The sequence below is a fragment of the Gekko japonicus genome, unplaced genomic scaffold (assembly GCF_001447785.1).
Source record: "Gekko japonicus isolate JY-2015 unplaced genomic scaffold, Gekko_japonicus_V1.1 scaffold3897, whole genome shotgun sequence".
Classification (NCBI taxonomy): domain Eukaryota; kingdom Metazoa; phylum Chordata; class Lepidosauria; order Squamata; family Gekkonidae; genus Gekko; species Gekko japonicus.
Window position 1 is genome coordinate 4,895 of NW_015162076.1, and position 18,365 is coordinate 23,259.

The 18,365-nt window shown below is 45.5% G+C and overlaps 1 protein-coding gene across 1 annotated transcript in view; it reads right to left on the bottom strand.

Moving 5' to 3' along the window:
- Positions 1-2,736: 2,736 nt before the first annotated feature.
- Positions 2,737-18,365, bottom strand: part of EIF3H (eukaryotic translation initiation factor 3 subunit H) — an 89,771-nt gene continuing 74,142 nt past the window's right edge. Inside the window, exons 5-8 of the mRNA XM_015405638.1 lie at positions 17,639-17,788; positions 11,814-11,934; positions 8,553-8,685; positions 2,737-3,008 (exon numbers count right to left, since the gene is read on the bottom strand). Coding sequence (XP_015261124.1) covers positions 2,911-3,008; positions 8,553-8,685; positions 11,814-11,934; positions 17,639-17,788 — 502 coding nt within the window. The 3' untranslated portion in view covers positions 2,737-2,910. The remainder of the gene's footprint in view (positions 3,009-8,552; positions 8,686-11,813; positions 11,935-17,638; positions 17,789-18,365) is intronic.

Sequence of the window (18,365 nt, forward strand, 5' to 3'; positions counted from 1 at the left end):
CTGAGGAATCAACGGAGCTGCTTCAGTCTCCTCATGCGACATTAGGAAGAGCATTGCACTGGATTCGTTTTTTCAGAGTGACTAGATTTACCCCAGCGAACATTGGCTGGTATGGATGCTATTGTGAAGCAGAGCATCTTTAACTAGCAGATGCACTATGAAGTTACCAGCAACAATATATTAGAAGATAACATGATCTTGGAAGTCCTCCCATTTCTTCTGGAGAACATTCACAGGCATTGTTTTTATTGCATTATTGTTACATAACCTGTGCACCAGCCTTTAATCAATCCGTTTGCCCATGGATTAGATCTGCTTGTTTACCCTTCCGTCCCTTATGACTTCTCATCGTTTCAGATGTTACTTTGCACCGAGATGGATTGCAAGGTCAAGCTATCAGGCGTCTAACCATTCACAATTTCACATTGATTTCCCCAGGCATGCCACATGCTGGATGCTGGTTTTGTGAAGGAGTGTCTTGGGAGTGAAATCGATACACAGTTCAGCCATGAAAACAGCTCTGATGGAGATCTTAAAGACACAAATCTTTACAGTAGGGTTGATTTTTAAGAAGTGACCTAAGAGCTAATCTCTGGCTCTGTAGGTACGGTGGCAACCCTCTGCTGCTTCTAGCAACCCCAAAGACCATTTTCGACACTTTACCTTAGAAAGGTTTTTGAAGCTTTTTACACCTGTCTGTGCCTTTGGTTTTCTACCGTAAAAGCTTTAATTCTTTGCCAAATACGTAATAGCCGAGTTCAAGGTTTCTGGACGCAATTCGTACAGAAAGTGGCACGCTCAGAATACTGGTGCATTGTGTAGTGTAACAGGATATTTCGGCAGATTTGAGACTTTAGATAAGCATATCGTAGAAGCAATTCATGCATGAGTACTCCGGCCTCGCAAATTTCCAGGGCCTGTTTAGACACTTTGCCAAGTGCCTGAGGTTTGCAAACAATTTGCATACGCATTTACATAATGTGAACAATCTCTAAAGGTTTGGGAGTGGGGGGGATACTCCAGCAAGTTTCCATTCTGACTAATGGATTTTATACTCTTGTAACTTTTCTATGCCTCAAACCCTCTTCCTCCCCAACTCCCCGATGTGTACAACTCTTCCATCCAGGAATATTTTAAACAAAATCCCCTTCAACCTTTGAGGCTGAGAGGAAAAGCCTTATTAAGCTTCCTGATGTAAAAATGCAAGCATCCCCCCCCCAATAACCTGAAAAAAATCAGAATCGAAGCACATGCAATAATTCCCCCCCCTCCAACTATTCTCCCCCCCCCCCGGGGAACTCCCTTTGGGGATTATTCTCTTTAAATATAGGGAGGCCCTTCACTTTATTTATTTTATTATATTTATACCCCACCCTCCCCGCGAACGGGCTTTGTCTAAGCTGTTACCTTAACAAGTGCAAAGGGCAACAATAACTAAGTGCTGTCAAGTCGCAACTGTCCTACGGGACCCCCTCAAGGGGTTTTCAAGGCAATGGGTGAGAAGTGGTTTTGCGATTGCTTCCCTCTGCACAGCATCCCTGCTCTTCTTTGGTGGTCTCCCATCCAAGTACTAACCAGGGCCAACCCTGCTTAGCTTCCAAGCTCTGGCTACTCTGGACTTTTGAGGCTGTGTGTCAGCAAGCTGCCAAATTTCCTTTTATTCTGTGTTTCACATGTATGCGCTTAATTGCTTTCGAGTTCATATGTAGACCTGGTGATGTGCTTAATTGCTTGGCTGCTGGGACGTGTATATCTCTCAAGGCCACAGGTGGTTCCGCTGCTAGATAGTTGCTTGGGTGATCTCACGGAGAGTCGTGGGAAGGAGATATGTTATGCCACCTGGAAGCGTTTGCTCCCAGGCCCGATGGCGCGCGTGGGAAGTCCCGCAATTGGGCCTCAGCAGTTTGAATGTACTATAACCTGTCATGCTCGTTGCTTTCACCTCATTCCTAACAGTGATCCTGTACATGCACCTATAGCTTCAAATAAAGTAAAACCTTTCTACAAGAGTGTGCTTCATTGATGCTGTGGGGGAGCCTGACACTGTGGTACAAAGAGTGGCGTCTGCTTAATTGTTCTGTCATTATTAGCCCATTGACGTTTTAAAGCCATGTGTGTGAAGACAGCCGGCAAAGGTGTGAGCCTCTGTACCACTAGAAGGATATGGCACTAGATAGAATCCAACAGACGTAAAATTGGTTGTGACAAAGTGTGCGTGCTCGTTCATCATTCTAACAGGTGTCCTACAGGACTTTCTTTTAATGTAAGGAGGGGAATTAGCTCTGGAAGCAACCTCGGTTGAGTAATTCTCCGCCAAAAATGCTCTTTCTCCTGTGCTGCATGCAAGAAGCGTTTCTTTTTTAATATGATACGGCCAGTTCTTCAAATAATCTTCAGAGTGAGCTGTAAGATCAAGCCAGAGTATGGCTTGAGTTAAAGTCCACGGCACGTGAAGAACCCCTGAAGATAGCAATCCAATAAAAGCACACTACTTATATTAGTACTATGCTTACATAACACAGTGTATTTCATGTTCACAATGTATAACATGTTTAATGTAAATTGTTTCAGATTACTAAGGTTTGTAAGAAAGTATTGTTCATTGTTAATGTAACAGTTATAGGAGGTAACGAAACTCACTGTAATATGTTTTGGTTACTATGTATAATACTGTTCAAAACAATAAAAAACTTTAAATTAAAAAAAAGCACACGCTAAGAAGTTTAAAATTGGTCTTTTATTTATTTTTATTCCCCCCCCCCTTCAGAATTCTCCTCAGACACCCGAGAGTCTAGTTCATGGTTCCTTTTGCAATGATCCATGGAAAAACCTCTGAAGCCCAAATGAGCTGAGATCCTGAGCCCCTCCATCTTGGGCAGGAGAGATTGCTGAGCACTTCATTTTCCACCTCTAGTTATTGTGCTCCTGAAGTGCCTGAGCCATGAAGAGCTTACCCAGGTTCTGTGCAGTGAACTCCTTGATGTTCTGGGCATAAGTATTAATTTGACCTGCAGTGGGAAAGGGGGGGGGGGAGAGGAAAGTGGAAACAAAAGCTCTGAATTTCTTTGTTCTACAAAACACAGCAACGTTTTCTGCACAAAACTTGTTATTCAGAGAGTCATAGGCCAGTTTCTAACGCCGAAACGTTACACCGGAGGGTGACCAAGGACGCAAGGCAGAGTTATGTATGTCCCAATAAGCGCTATGAAACAAAAGTAAACTGATGATGTAAGGGCAAAACAGCCCTGCCGGATCAAATTATTGGTCCATCTAGTCCAGCATCCTGTTTCAAACGGTGGCCAAGAAGCAGGGAACAGACGCCAAGGTTTGCCCCAGTGCAGCTGCCTAGCTCTAGTGTTCAGAGGTTCACTGCCTCTGGATGGAGTGATTCTCTTTAATTGTCAGCACAACGATGGACCTCTCTTCCTTGGATGGGTTTAATCCCCTTTTTAAGCTGGTTGCCATCACTGCAGCCACCGGCTGAAATCAACAATTTGAATTAATCTTCCAGCACGCCCTTTTGTCTGTTCTTTGTTCGTTCCCAATCAACCACTGGTTGCTTCTGAATTCTAGTATTATGGGAAATGGAGTGGGGGGGGGAAATGTCTACTTTCTCAATCCTGTGCATAACTCTATACAGCTTTTTAAATGTTCCCCTATAGTAGTTTTGTCTCAGAACAGAAAAACCTTACGACTCTTCCATTTTGTTCAATAGGGAAGGTGCTCCCAACTAGAGATAAGAATGATGGGGGGGCAGGGACTGCAGAGGTCCGAGGGGTTTACAGATCCCCGGACCATGAACCTCTACATTTAATAGACCAGGTTGTGGTCCGTTAGGTCCGTGGTGCTGAGCGGCTTACAAAGCCATTTAAAGAAGAAGAGATTAGATTTATACCCTGCCCTTCACTACCCAAGGGAGTCTCAGAGCGGCTTACGAACTCCTTTCAACAGACACCCTGTGAGGTAGGTGGGGCTGAGAGAGCTCTGACAGAAACTGCTCTTTTTCAAGGACAGCTCTGACAGAATGATGGCTTGCCCAAGGTCATCCACCAGGTGCAAGTGGAGGAGTGGGGAATCAAACCCGGTTCTCCCAGATTAGAGTCCACACACTTAACCAGTACACCAAACTGCCTATCAATGCGTTCCCTTTAAATGGCTTTTCCAAAGCTGTGCGGTGTGCGAGTGAAGGCTGAGTGGCGACTTTGCCCACTACAGACAGCTGCAGACTTGCTGGATAGCATCAGGCATATTCCACTTTTCCATCTGAACATCAACACTAAGGCTGGTGCAGGTACAAATAAAACCCCAAAGTCATTTTGCAATTGCTGTGGTTATTAGTAGCACACTTGCCTTTAGCGCAGTTTTGGAAGTCAAAATGATACTTAAAAATTAAGGCCACAGATTAAGGTTACTGTGTTAAAAGAATCCCAGTTGAGTTTTGTTGTGTTTCTCTTTCTTTCCTTGCTTGAAGTGGGTAGGTGTGTGGTAAAGAGCATTCGGATTGTTGGAAGATGTGTGATCTTTCTGTTAAGAGCATAAGAGCATCCCTGCTGGGTCACACCAGTGCTCCAGCCAGTCCAGCATCCTGTCTTACACAGATTCAGATTTGACCTAGATCAGATCCCTGATGAATATACAGTGGAGATGAAGAATAGGTTTAAGGGACTAGATTTGATAGAGTGCCTGAAGAACTATGGACGGAGGTTCGTGACATTGTACAGGAGGCAGCAATTACCACCATCCCAAAGAAAAAGAAATGCAAGAAAGCAAAGTGGCTGTCTGATGAGGCTTTACAAATAGCAGAGGAAAGAAGGAAAGCAAAAGGCAAAGGTGAAAAGGAAAGATTTACCCAACTGAATGCAGATTTCAAGAGAACAGCAAGGAGAGACAAGGAGGCCTTCCTGAATGAACAATGCAAAATAATAGAGGAAAACAATAGAATGGGAAGGACTAGAGATCTCTTCAAGAAAATTGGAGAAATCAAGGGAGTGTTCCATGCAAAGATGGCCATGATAAAGGACAAGAACGGTAGGGACCTAACAGAAGCAGAGGAGATTAGGAAAAGATGGCAAGAATATACAGAAGAACTATACAAGAAGGACCTCAATGTCCTTGACAACCACAACGGTGTAATCATTGACCTTGAGCCAGACATCCTGGAATCCAAAGTCAAATGGGCCTTAGAAAGCATTACTAACAACAAAGTTAGTGGAGGTGATGGTATACCAGCTGAGCTATTCAAAGTCTTAAAATATGATGCTGTTAAAGTGCTGCACTCAATTTGCCAGCAAATTTGGAAAACGCAACAGTGGCCACAGGATTGGAAAAGGTCAGTATACATTCCAATCCCAAAGAAGGGCAATGCCAAAGAATGTTCAAACTATCGCACAATTGCACTCATATCACACGCTAGCAAGGTCATGCTCAAGATCCTACAAGCTAGGCTTCAACAGTACATGGATAGAGAACTGCCAGAAGTACAAGCTGGGTTTCGAAGAGGTAGAGGAACGAGAGATCATATTGCCAACATTCGCTGGATTATGGAGAAAGCAAGAGAGTACCAGAAAAACATCTACTTCTGCTTCATTGACTATGCTAAAGCCTTTGACTGTGTGGATCACAACAAACTATGGCAGGTCCTTAAAGAGATGGGAGTACCAGACCACCTCACATGTCTCTTGAGAAACCTGTATAAGGGCCAAGAAGCGACAGTTAGAACCGGATACGGAACAACTGATTGGTTCAGCGCCCCATCACTCCCTGGCAAATAGAAGGAGAAGTCATGGAAGCAGTGACAGACTTCACATTCCTGGGATCCAAGATCACTGCAGATGGTGACTGCAGCCATGAAATGAAAAGACGCCTGCTCATTGGGAGGAAAGCGATGGCAAACCTAGACAGCATAATAAAAAGTAGAGACATCACCCTGCCAACAAAAGTCCGTATGGTCAAAGCAATGGTATTCCCAGTAGTCATGTATGGCTGCGAGAGTTGGACTATAAGGAAGGCCGAGTGCTGAAGAATATATATTTTTTTAATTATGGTGCTGGAGAAGACTCTTGAGAGTCCCCTGGAATGCAAGGAGATCAAATCAGTCAATCCTAAAAGAAATCAACCCTGACTGTTCCCTGGAAGGCCAGATAATGAAACTGAAGCTCAAATACTTTGGCCACCAAATGAGAAGGGAGCACTCACTGGAGAAGACCCTGATGCTGGGAAAGACTGAAGGTCAAAGAAGACGGGGACGGCAAAGGATGAGATGGTTAGACAGTGTTAATTAAGCAAACTCTGGAGCACGACGGAAGACAGGAGAGCCTGGCGTGATCTGATCCATGGGGTCGCGAAGAGTCGGACTCGACTATGTGACTGAACAACAACAAATGTACACATGACTGAAGCTGTAATGGGATATCCATTGTAGTCTTGTTGAAGACCTTTGACAGAAAAAAAAACAAAAAAACAAAACAGAGTTGCCCTACTGGATCAGACCAGTGGTCCACCCTATTTCACCACGGTGGCCAACCTGTTGTCTCAAAGGGTCCATGATCAGGAAAAAAGGCCAACCCCGATGTTGCCTTCTAGCACTGGTATTCAGAGAAGAAAAGTGGGTTTTTATACCACGCTTTTATCTACCCTAAGGAGTCTCAATCTCCTTCCCTTCCTCTCCCCACAACAGGCACCTTGTAAGGTAGGTGGGTCTGAGAGAATTCTGAGAGAACTGTAACTGGTCCACCCAGCAAGTCTCATGTCGATGAGTGGGGAATCAAATCCGGTTCTCCAGATTAGAATCCACCTCTGAACATGAAGGTTCCCTTTAGTCACTATTGTTAGTAGCCACTGATGGACCTGTCCTTCATGAATTTGTCTAGTCCCATTTTAAAGCCATTTGGTGGATTTGGTCTGTTTGGTGGATACTGGTTTTGTAACCAAAGCTATGCCAGATAAAACCCAGAGGAGGAAAAACTGACAGACACACTTAGGACTGTCTGGGACACCAAATGATATCGTAAGTGACAGGAATATCTGGGAAGCTCTGAGAGAAACCTTCACACTGCATCTCTTCCACTTTGGGCCTGGCAACTTCATGTGCCTCATGCTGCTGACGTGTGGACCATTTTTTATTTTGCTACTTCACGTTATTACTGATTTCACAAACCAGCAGGCTGGGAAAAGCTTTTTCCTGATGTGTTACGCAAATCAAAAAAGTGTCTCTGTCATCCCAGTTTCGTACACGTTCTGCTACTACAAATTTATTTCGCTTGCTAGCCAGGAAGAGCAAAGGAAGACAAAGCCAGATTATCAGAATTAAAACTGCTTAGCAGACCAATATACTTTCAATTTAATGCTCTACTTAGAAAAAAAATTAATGCCTCAGAGACAAAACCAGCCAAGTTTCAGCTTTGATCGCCAACTCAATTCTGCATGAATTAAAACCCTGAATGCTTTTCAGTTCTTTTTCCTGACTCCGCTAAAAAGGGGGGGGGGGACATTCTGGCTGAAGGCTGCTGGAGTGTAATCAGTTCTTGCTTTGCCGAACTCTAGAAGATACCTGAACTGTAGCAACCAGAACACATCAAAGCGCGTCACCAAGGTGTGTCTCCCCACTGCTTTGACCAGTGTCACACTGCTGTGAGAAAATCCGCACCCAGAATTCAGACCATACCTGTTCAGTAATCCAAAAAGATATCTATACAATGGTCCAAATCCCATTTGATAGTTCCGCTAGCAGAGATCCCCGGCTAGCAGAATGAATCTGTGGGATTAGTTGATTATATAATGCTTATGGTGCAATCAGTGTCACTGCAGAGCCACTGAGCAGCAACGTTTTCCAGGCAAATTAAATTTCATTTCAAAGGAAATGAAAAACATTCGCTTCAGCCTCTTCTCTTGGACAAAGCCACAGAAAGCCTCCTGGAAGTATCTTTTTCGCAACCAACACCATTACTGGTGACAGATCACTTCCAAAGCAAGGAATGACAAACCAGTCTTATGGAAAGTTCCCAATCCCTCCCTTTGCCGTCCCATCCGTTTACGTTCTGTAGCGTATCTCCCATTTCCCTTTCTCTTGATTTTTTTTTTATTGGGGGTGGTGGTGGTTCTTCTGAGGACAAAATATTAAGAAAATACGGGGCACTAAATGTGCCTCCCCAGATTACTGGCTGCGGAGGAGTGGGGAAGCAGAGGGCAATCCAAAGAATATAGATGCACCAGGACTGCATCGAACTGAAAAGCGGTTTGACTGTGGGAAGAGCCAGGTTTGAAAGGGAGACGAGGGACCACCGGTTTGCAATTAGCGCGCAACTGCATAGTCTGTCGGGGTCTTCGGTGAACAAAAGCGAGAACATTTTCTCACGTTCCATCAGTGGGGAAATCTTTTCTTGAAGTTCGTGGAAGGAGGAAAAAAAATCTCGCAGGCCCTGGAGTCGTACACAAAGTTTCTGATGACAAAACCAGAGCAGTTGTATAAAGGCACCGCCCAAGACTGTCTCGCTTCCAAAATCACATTCAGACTGAAGAGCCTCAAAAAAGGGAAGGCTTTTCCGAAAGATTACCTGCAATCAACAGCGATTCCATCCTGGGAGGAGGCTGCGGCGGTTTGAACAATTTATTCATGTCCTCTTCTGGGAGAGGGGCCTCTCCCCTGCTTTGGCGCTGCAAGTTCTCTTGTTGACGCCTCTGCTGGTACTAGAAAGCAGACAAGCAAACACCATCATAGGCTGATCCTAGGGGGCTCATCAGAAATCATTTAAAGTGGTTTTTTTTAAAAAATAGAGTGTTTATGTAACTTAGATTATATCATGGCATTCACGCAGCCTTCAAAACCAATTTGTTCATCAAGCGTTATGTATAAAATTATTGTTTGGCTTCCACCTGGAACTTTTATTTTTTCCAGAGGTTTTTTTTTTATAATCCTCCCCCTCTTTGCTCCATCAGATGATCAAATCCACGCCACCAGAATTAACAAAGCAGTCCATGGATCTTCAGTCGTCTAAAGGACAACAAATGGCTCATGATCTAAACACAACCAACCAACAAGATTTACACACAATTAAAAGTTAAGATATGTTGCAGGACTTGGAATTTGCAATATTTGGTCTCCAGAAACCTTTGCAGTTAAGAGGCTTTGGATGGTTTAGCATACATTTGGAATAAAAACCCAACTTCTCTGGGACAGAACTAAGTACAAGGCTTTCTGGTGTTTTTAAATAGCTTAAGTCAGGGCTGCTGACTGGGTGGGATGAATAAGGGGACAAAGTTCTGGGGGTCGTGGCCACCCTGGGGAGGGGGGGGGCAGACGGAATCTTTGACTGTGGGTCTCATGGGTTATTTCAGTCTTTCAAGTGTGTGGGGAGAGGCAAGCCACCCCTCAGGGGCATGGAGAGTTGGATCAAGAGGCTGAGATGAACACTGGTTTTAGGACTGACAAAAATGCCAGGAACAAAGAATCGCTAGCCCTGTTCACAAGTTACAACGGATGCCATGCACCAGGGGTCATTTCTTAGAAAAAGAGGTGCAGGAGCTCATTAGCATAACTCATTAGCATAACTTATTTGCATATGCCACACCCCCTGACCACACTGGAAGTGTGTCAGAAGGCAACACCCACCGCTCGGTCTCCACTGGACTGTTTTGGATTGCTAGCTATTGGGGGGGAATGTGCAGATCTGTCCTCGCAGAGGAGGGAGAGCTTGTACCTGAATAAAACTTGGTCTTAAAGGTGCCACTGGACTGTTTTGGACTGTTTTGTCTCTGCAACTTACCTGGCTGCTTCTTCCTCTGACTGATGGCTGCTGGGAGCAGGGGGCGGGGCTTGTTGCATGTGCCCGCCCCCTGGGCTCTTTACTGCCGGAGCTCCGCACCTGTGCGCTCCTGCAGGAAATGGCCCCTGCCATGCACTACCCCCTTGTATGCGTTTTTTAAAAAGATATGTGCATTGGGTAATTCTTATGTTACATTCAACACATGTATAGCTAAACAAGTGATACAAAATCCACATTTATCTAAGGACTAATCCCTAGTTTTGATTTCAAAGTGAACTCGTGTTGGCTGTTTCTTACACGTGTAAGATGTCCTTGCTTTTACTGTAACGTGCCAACAGGGCTAGTGACCTATACGGGAAGAGAAGAATATATTGGGGAGCAGGGCAGTAAAAACTAGAAGCAGACTCTGCTATCAGTCTGGAACAGACTGAACTACTATGTTACTGGTTTTCAAAGCAAGAATCCAGCAGCGCCTTTCTAAATTAATTTTCCACCCACTTCGTGTAGGTTGCAACCTACTTGTTCGGATGCACACACAGAATCACTGGGATGTGGCATTTAGCAAAACGTGTATTCTCTCAATTGCCCCATCTTTATAAGAATACTAAACCTATTCATCACAGGATATGTTAACATTTTCTCGCTGCGAAGCAAACAAACAGAAACAAAATGCATCCAGATTTAGAAAACAATAGTGGGTTGGGTCCTGTTCCATTAGTGAAGACCATTTCTGCCAGTGGAAGAAGAGAAGAAGAGATTGGATTTATACCCCGCCCTTCACTACCCGAAGGAGTCTCAGAGTGGCTTACAAACTCCTTTCCCTTCCCCTCCCCACAACAGACACCCTGTGAGGTAGGTGGGGCTGAGAGAGCTCTCTCAAGAACTGCCCTTAAGAGAACAGCTCTGAAAGAAGTGATGCCAGTACAGCAGCTGCATGTGGTGGAGTTACACCAGCAGCTGCATGTGAAGGAGTGGGGAATGAAAACCCAGTTCTCCCAGATTAGAGTCTGCGCTCTTAACCACTACACCGAAATGACATAATTCGCTAATATCAGAGGAAAGAGTCCTTCTGCTGGAAGAAACACAACAAGTCCGTGGGATCCAACTTGGTGAATAAGAGGCTCAATCTCCACATCACAGATGACAAGGAAATTATTCCTTTGTTGGGTTCAATCGCAGGGGTCCAAATAAGCAAAGTCTTTATCCAGTTGACTGTGGTCAAGAAAAGCTTCTCTCCCTACCAAAATTCAAGACACTGACCCTTTTCCTTTGTTCAGGCTGAGCACTTCCACCAAAGTTTTACATCACATGAATATATTAACATACGCCAATAGAATCAGGCCAATACAGATTTTGCAGGGGCTATCATCCGGGGTTAGTGTCTTGAACTTTTGTAGGGATAGATACTCTCCTTGACCATGGTCACCTGAATAAAGGCTTTGCTTCTACTGAACTTAGTTTGCTTATTTCGACCCCTTTGATTGAACCCTACAAAATAATAACTTTCCCACCACAGACAACGTGAAAGTGAACAGAGAAGGTTTTCTTTTCTTTTTGTGGTGGTGGTGGAGGAGGCAGAGAATCAGGTTATTGGAGTGTGTGTGTGTGTATGTGTGTTTGGTCCTGAGTACATTTCAGACTGGCTTGCTCTGGCACACAACTGCTCAATATCTAAATAATGAACATGCTCTAACTCTGGTGCAATGAGCCACATCGGCAGCAAGTTTAAACTGAGCAAGAAACGAAGGCAAAGAGTCCCTGCATTTCCCTTCAAATCAGTTTTTCCATCTCCGCAACGTCTTCTTGTCAAATCCGTCCCTGCAGATTCATCCTGGCACGTGACAGGGATGTCACTTGGCAGCAAAGCCCAAGCTTGGCACCTTACAAGTGTCTCTGGTGTAGGTATTCACTTTCTGAGCAGGCTTTTATGCTGAGCAGATGCAATATAAAGGACCCTGCAATTTGCATCCCATTATGGAAGCTGCATAGTGGGATGTTTCTAACACCCCCCCCCCCCAGGCTGACACGATCCAGCCCGCCTTTCCCACCAACCTGATGTTTCTGCTGCTGCTGTTTGCTGCTGTTCCTCAGGTAGGTGTTGTATTTGACAATATCCTGGCTCATCTCATCCACTCGGTCCATTAAGAGCTGCAGGCTTTTCCCAAGGTGATTACTGAAACGAACAAAGAGGCGTTCGGTTGGGAGAAGTGCCACAGTGATGGCCAGGCAACTTTACTACGTAAAGACAAGCAAGCTGGCTGCGAGCAGTCTTATTTAATCACTTTCGGTGAGCTCACACCAAGTTTCAATAGATTTAAACAGAAGGATTCAAGAGCTTCCTTCTCTAAATAGGAAAGGGGTCTGTGCAGACACTAAAAGGTTGTCCTGAAGCTATGGCCCTGGGTGCCACCCAGTTCTCATATTATGGGACGAGGCAGAAAGCTCACAATGTCTGCTTTCTCCATCTCAAGCATCATTTTATAGTCCTCTCTAATGTCTCTTGAAAAGTGCTCCAACCCCTTCATCATCTTGGTTGCCATCTTCTGCACTTTTCCCAGCTCTGGAATATCTTTTGGGGGATGTGATGATTGGAACCAGGGCTATTTTGGGGCAGGAACGCCCAGGAACGGAGTTCCGGCTGGCTTCAGAGTTGGCCATGCCCACTACAGCCAAAACCTCTGTGTGCAAGGCTACAGAGGGAAGGCCTGGGGAGAGACCCCCCCCCCCGGCAACTCCGAGGCGGGCAGGCCCTGGAAGGATTGGGGAGGCATTTAAATGCCTCCCTGTGCCTTCCCCAGCCTGTCCAAGGGCCGGCTTGCCCGGGCTTGTCGCAGCCGCGGGGCGCCCGGACAAGCCAGGGGAAGGCAGTTTAAACTCCCCTCCCCTCCAAGGGCCAGTTTGCCCGAGCTCCCCGCAAGGGAAGGCATGGATGTGTGGCCTAATATGCTAATGAGCTGCACTGCCAGGGGTGTGGCCTAATAGGCTAATGAGTTTCTACTGCCTGGTGTGGCCTATTATGCTAATGAGTTCCTGCTGGGCTTTTTCTACAAAAAAAAGCCCTGATCGGAACTCTGTGCAGTATGCTAAATGAGGCTTCATCATAAATCTTTATCTTGATGTATCGTATTTTTCCTCCTTTCAGTTAATTATGTACATCACCAGTGTTACAGATGCAGATACCTTTTGGGACAGAGCTATCGAAGGAACGCCCCTCTGCACACGGGGGTCGAAAGGGCCGTCAAGTCACAGCTGACTTATGGCGACCCCCACAGGGTTCTCAAGGCAAGGGATGTTCAGAGGTGGTTTGCTACTGCCTGCCTCTGCGTAGCAACCCTGGACTTCCTTGGAGGTCTCTCAGACAAGTACTGACCCAGGGCCAAACCTGCTTTAGCTTCCGAAATCCGATGAGACTGGGCTGGCCTGGGCCATCCAGCTCAAGGCACTCTGCATATACTTAACTTATTGTAATCTTATTTAAGAAATTGTTTTATTTACTGTAATTTGTTGTGAGCCATCCTGAGCCTGCGGTGGCGGGGAGAGCGGGATAAAAGTTAAATAAATAAATGAATAAATAAAATTGTATATTCCAAGCACCAGGAGCAGTCTAGGTCCAATGTTCCCTCTAAGCTGTGGAGTCTTGTGAGCTAAAATTCTATTTTGTGAGCTACTGCCATTGAAGTTGTGAGCGAGCGATTTGGCTACTGTATACATTAGTTTGCTCTGGAGCCCTCCTTCCTGAGCGAAGACAAAAACGTGTGAGCCAGAGGCTAGAAAACTGTGAGCTAGCTCACACTAACTCAGCTTAGAGGGAACACTGTCTGGGTCCTAGAGAGACTGGTGCAATTTCAGTCCAAGAACGGGCCCTTTCAAACACAGAGTACTCTGTGCTTGCTCAGTATTAATTCTGGCACTTTGAATCATAACTGATTGCAGGGGGGGGGGTTTACAATGCCCCCCTGACTTAACACCAAGAAAGCAATCCTGCTAAATCTAAACAAGAGACCCACATATAGCCCACCGTCCTGTTTCCCACGGAGATCAGCCAGGTGCTTCTGGGAGGAAGACGTGCAAAGCTCAAAGGGAATATCCCTTCCCCATTCCCTGGGTTGGATCCAGCCAGTTTTTGGTTTTTTTCCTGCTGGTAAACAAGGTGGATTGTGCCACTATGTCTTTTGCACACAGCACCGAGTGGAAAGCTGTGCCATTCTGAAACACAGCCGGGTATACGTGGAAAAAGCAGTCAAGAGTGTCCATCACTGTCTCTTACTACTGGATATTTCCATTTAAAAATAATTTCCTGTTCGGTCCCCTGGGAACTGTGACATTACTTAAGCCAACGATGCAATTTCTAGCAAGAGTTCCACTCCCTAGGAGAAGGTTTCTAACAAACAGCAAAATCCCTGAAAAACAAATTCCCAGGACGTGGAGCTTGCAGCTCTATTAGAAATCTAGCATCCTGTTCCTTCCTCTTCTCTAATTGACTTTTTAAAAAATGTAGTCCTATGGGAAGCGTCTGCTCTTTGTGATCTAAGTGACTACATAGCCCCTTGTATCAAGGCATTGTATTAATAATAATAATTATTGAACTGGACGGCCCAGGCTGGCCCAAACTTGTCAGGTCTCGGAAGCTAAGTGAATTAGGCCCCGATTAGTAACCAGATGGGAGACGACCAGGGCTATTTTTGGGCAGGAACGCAGAGAAACGGAACCTTTCTGCAGTAGAATAAAAATCAGTTTCTCCTTTTCTATGTGTTACGTTCTTGGGCTTGCGTGTTTGGCCACTTATCTGGCAGATAGACTACATCTGCTCGGGTCTTGAAACTGGAATATCCAAGGCTGGTAGGATGACTGAATGATACCCAATCAGCCACGAAGCTCACTTGGATGCACTTGGACCAGTCACTCTTGTTCTCAGCCTAACCTACCTCAAGTGTTTCTTTGACCTTCAAATGGAGGGTAGAAGCAGGGCTATTTTGGGGCAGGAACGCACAGGAACGGAGTTCCGGCTGGCTCCCAAGTTGGCCACGCCCAGCAGGAACTCATTAGCATAATAGGCCACACCCAACAGCAGAAACTCATCAGGATTGGCTGCATTAGGGGTGTGTGGCCTAACATGCAAAGAAGTTCCTGCTACAAAAAAAAGCCCTGGGTTTTGACAACAAACAAGGTAAACAGAATAAGAAGGGAAAGGTGGGTGTGGCTGGATAACCACACTTCTGGCAACATGGGGGTGTGGCCTAATATGCCAATGAGCTGTGCTGTCAGGGTGTGGCCTAATATGCTAATGTGTTTTGCTGTTGGGTGTGGTCTATTATGCTAATTAGTTCCTGCTGGGCTTGTTCTACAAAAAGAGCCCTGGAGACGACTAAGAAAGTCCACGGTCGCTATGCAGAGGCAGGCAATGGCAACCCACCTCTTGGCATCCCTTGAGAACCCGATGGGAGCCGCCATACATCAGCCGTGACTTGATGGCACTTTCCACCACCGTGTGCAGAGGGGTGTTCCTTTGATAGCTCTGTCCAAGAAGGGATGTGGTTTACAGAGCCATCCTAAACAATTATACCCTTTTCAAGTCAGTAGGCTTAGAAGGGTGTAACACTGCTTAGGATGGCACTCTTAGCATTTAGGCAGGTGATGGCAAACCACCTCTGAACATCTCTTGCCTTGAAAACCCTACGAGGTCGCTACAAGTCAGCAGCGACTTCACGGCGCTTTCCATTAATGATTAATACTGTCTCACATCACGGGTGCACCAAAGAATTTACACGACACTGCCAACTTCGCATGTCGATGCAATGGAAGGGCACTAATGTCTTTGCCTGACAGGTGGCATCCATTATTTTTGCAGACAGTGTCGATGGGGGAAAAGGTTTGGCTAGGGAACGTTGTTTTATACACATGTTTCTTGGGACACTCTGCTGGAATGGGATCTTTGTATATCGGGATGCTATTGTTAGACGCTGCAGCGCTCCGATGTCGCCCTGGCAAAGAGAGCCCACAATGAATGTGAGAAGGCAGCATTAACAGATGTCAACAGTGACAGTGCACATTTTAACTACAGGAGCTGTTTTTCTGCAGTTCTCGGTTCATTGCTCAGACTTGCTCCACTCCGTTAACAGAAACGGGTTGACCAGAACTGAATTCTAATAGTGCGTGTGTGCTTGTATGCACACCTCTGACTCTTTCTACTCCACGTTTTTGCATGCTATTGAGTTTTTATAAAGACCTTTTAGCGTAAGGCATTACTTAATCCCATTTTTAATAAAAATGCTATTTAAAAAAAATACAACTCAGCCATCCCAGAGATTTATATGGGGACGACCTACGACCTAGCAGACAAGGTCTCCTGGACCGAAAGCTGTGAGCAGGAAGGAAGACTACATTAGAGTCCCTCCCCCTTTTTCTCCTGCAGAATAGATGGTGGCACCCCCTCAGCATCAGGTGTGTGTTAGTCACACGCATGTTGCTAATTCAAGTATCAAGGTTTCGAAAACCTAGTAACCAAAGTCACCAGGGTTAAAAACTCTATTTTAGCATTCCTGAGCTGTGTGTGGTAGTAGGAAGGGATAAAAAACATAAAGCATTAATGACAGTCTAAAGGGGGGGGGAGAATATAGAGAGGATGATAAAAAACACACAAGCACAAACTAAGAGATGCCACTCTGGCACAGAGGGACGGTGATTCTTCCAGAGCCTCTTCCAGAACATGTAAACCGGGGCCCTCTGCCAGGGAAATCCTACGTCTCACATTTTATATCTATTTACTTACTAGAAGGGTGCCTGCTCACAATATCTGACAGTCTGAATACTGAATGAGCAGCTCTGCCTAGGGTTGCCAGCCTCCACCCTGGCTTCCTAGGCAAAGAGTAGAGGGGAGGAGAGGGTTGGGCCAGAACGTTCCTTTCATGACTGGCATTGCAATTCCCACAATCCTCCTCAAGCCAATGGCCAGTTTTGAGGCTCTTAAGTTTTATCCTGCATCGAGCCAGGGGGTCGGACTAGATGGCCTGTATGACCCCTTCCGTGACTCTAGGATACTATCTGTGGAAGAATGAGGCCTGCCACAGTCAACCATAACTTCCGGTCCAAATGGGCGGGGGGTGGGAGTGTACTCTAGAAATAAGCAGAGCCAGAATGGCCCAGTTCCCTTCATTTTTGACACAGAACTCCTATCACCATCCTGAAGCTAGAAGCTAATTTTGAGGCTCGTGGCTTTTGTATCGGATGAGTCACGCTTGCCACAGACAATCACAGCTTCCAATGCAAAAAGTGGAGGAGTGGTGGTTCCGGGCACTGTATGGACCAGGATGTACCAATTCCTTTCATATTTGGCACTGCAATACCCATGGCCAGTTCTGAATCATCTAGCTTTCTTTTCTGAGGAGTTATACATGCCAAGGACGGATGGATAGATGGATCCTCTTATTATTATAAAGATATTTACACACCCCACATTTTCCCAAAGCACTGTACAACATCATTCCCCTCTCCTCCATTTTTATCCTCACACAATCATGTAATGAGGTAGGATAGGCTGAGAGAGTGCAACTGGCCCAAGGTCACCCAGCAAACTCCCATGGCAAAAGGGTGGACTTGAACCTGGATCTCCCAGATCCTGATCTGACACCCTAACCACCATCCCGTGCTGGCTCTCAGAGCTGAAAAATGCAGATACAAGTTGTGAAATGTTACTTGTTAGCATCTTTGTGTTACGCAAACGTGGCCTCTCCCACTTTGCCCCAGCCCCGTTTCCTTCCTGCTGGTCTCCCAGGTCAACCAAATAGGTACAGCTCTCTTCCAACACTTACAGATGTCACATCAAAACCCACCACAAAGTGCTGGAAGGGATGGAAGTGGCCTGCCACGTTTTTACTTACTTGCTCGCAAGGCTAAGCAGCTCGTGCCTGTCTGCCAATCCTGACTTCTTTTCGAGCTCCCAAAGAAGAACGTTGATCAGGTAGGAATTCTTGATGATGATGGGGACTTCCTCAAACATGCTTTCAAAGGCAATGCCTGCTTTTTTTAACCTAGCAAAGAGAGGCCCGTTTAACCAACCAGCACACTGATCCCCCCCCCCGAGGCTTCAACTGATTCTAATAACTCAGTTGGGTGATTCTGGAAAGTATAGGCTGCCCTAGTCTCTCATTGCATAGCACCTACATCCCATAATACTGCACTGTTGCCTCCTTCCCAGCTTAGGAACTGAGAGGCAAAACCATACTAAGGGGTAGATAGACAGACAGACAGACAGATGATAGATGATATTGATTTATTTATCTATCAGATTTATACCCTGCCCTCCCAGCCGAAGACGGCTCAGGGCGACTTACATAAAAGAGTAAAAACACATAAGTAACAGTTATAAACAATCCTAAAACCTTCAAAAAACAATCCAACATTATAAAGTGCTAGTAAACATCAAATTTGATAGTAATAATATTTTTTAGCAATGGCAGCCACAATTCAATGATCTATGGGCTCTTTTTGTAGCAGGAAGGTAGGTAGGTAGGTAATCGATTTATTGTGTATATATTGATTTATTGCATATATGGCCAACAGAAGGACACTCCTGGCTTGAGACTTGACTCATGGCATACCTGACAA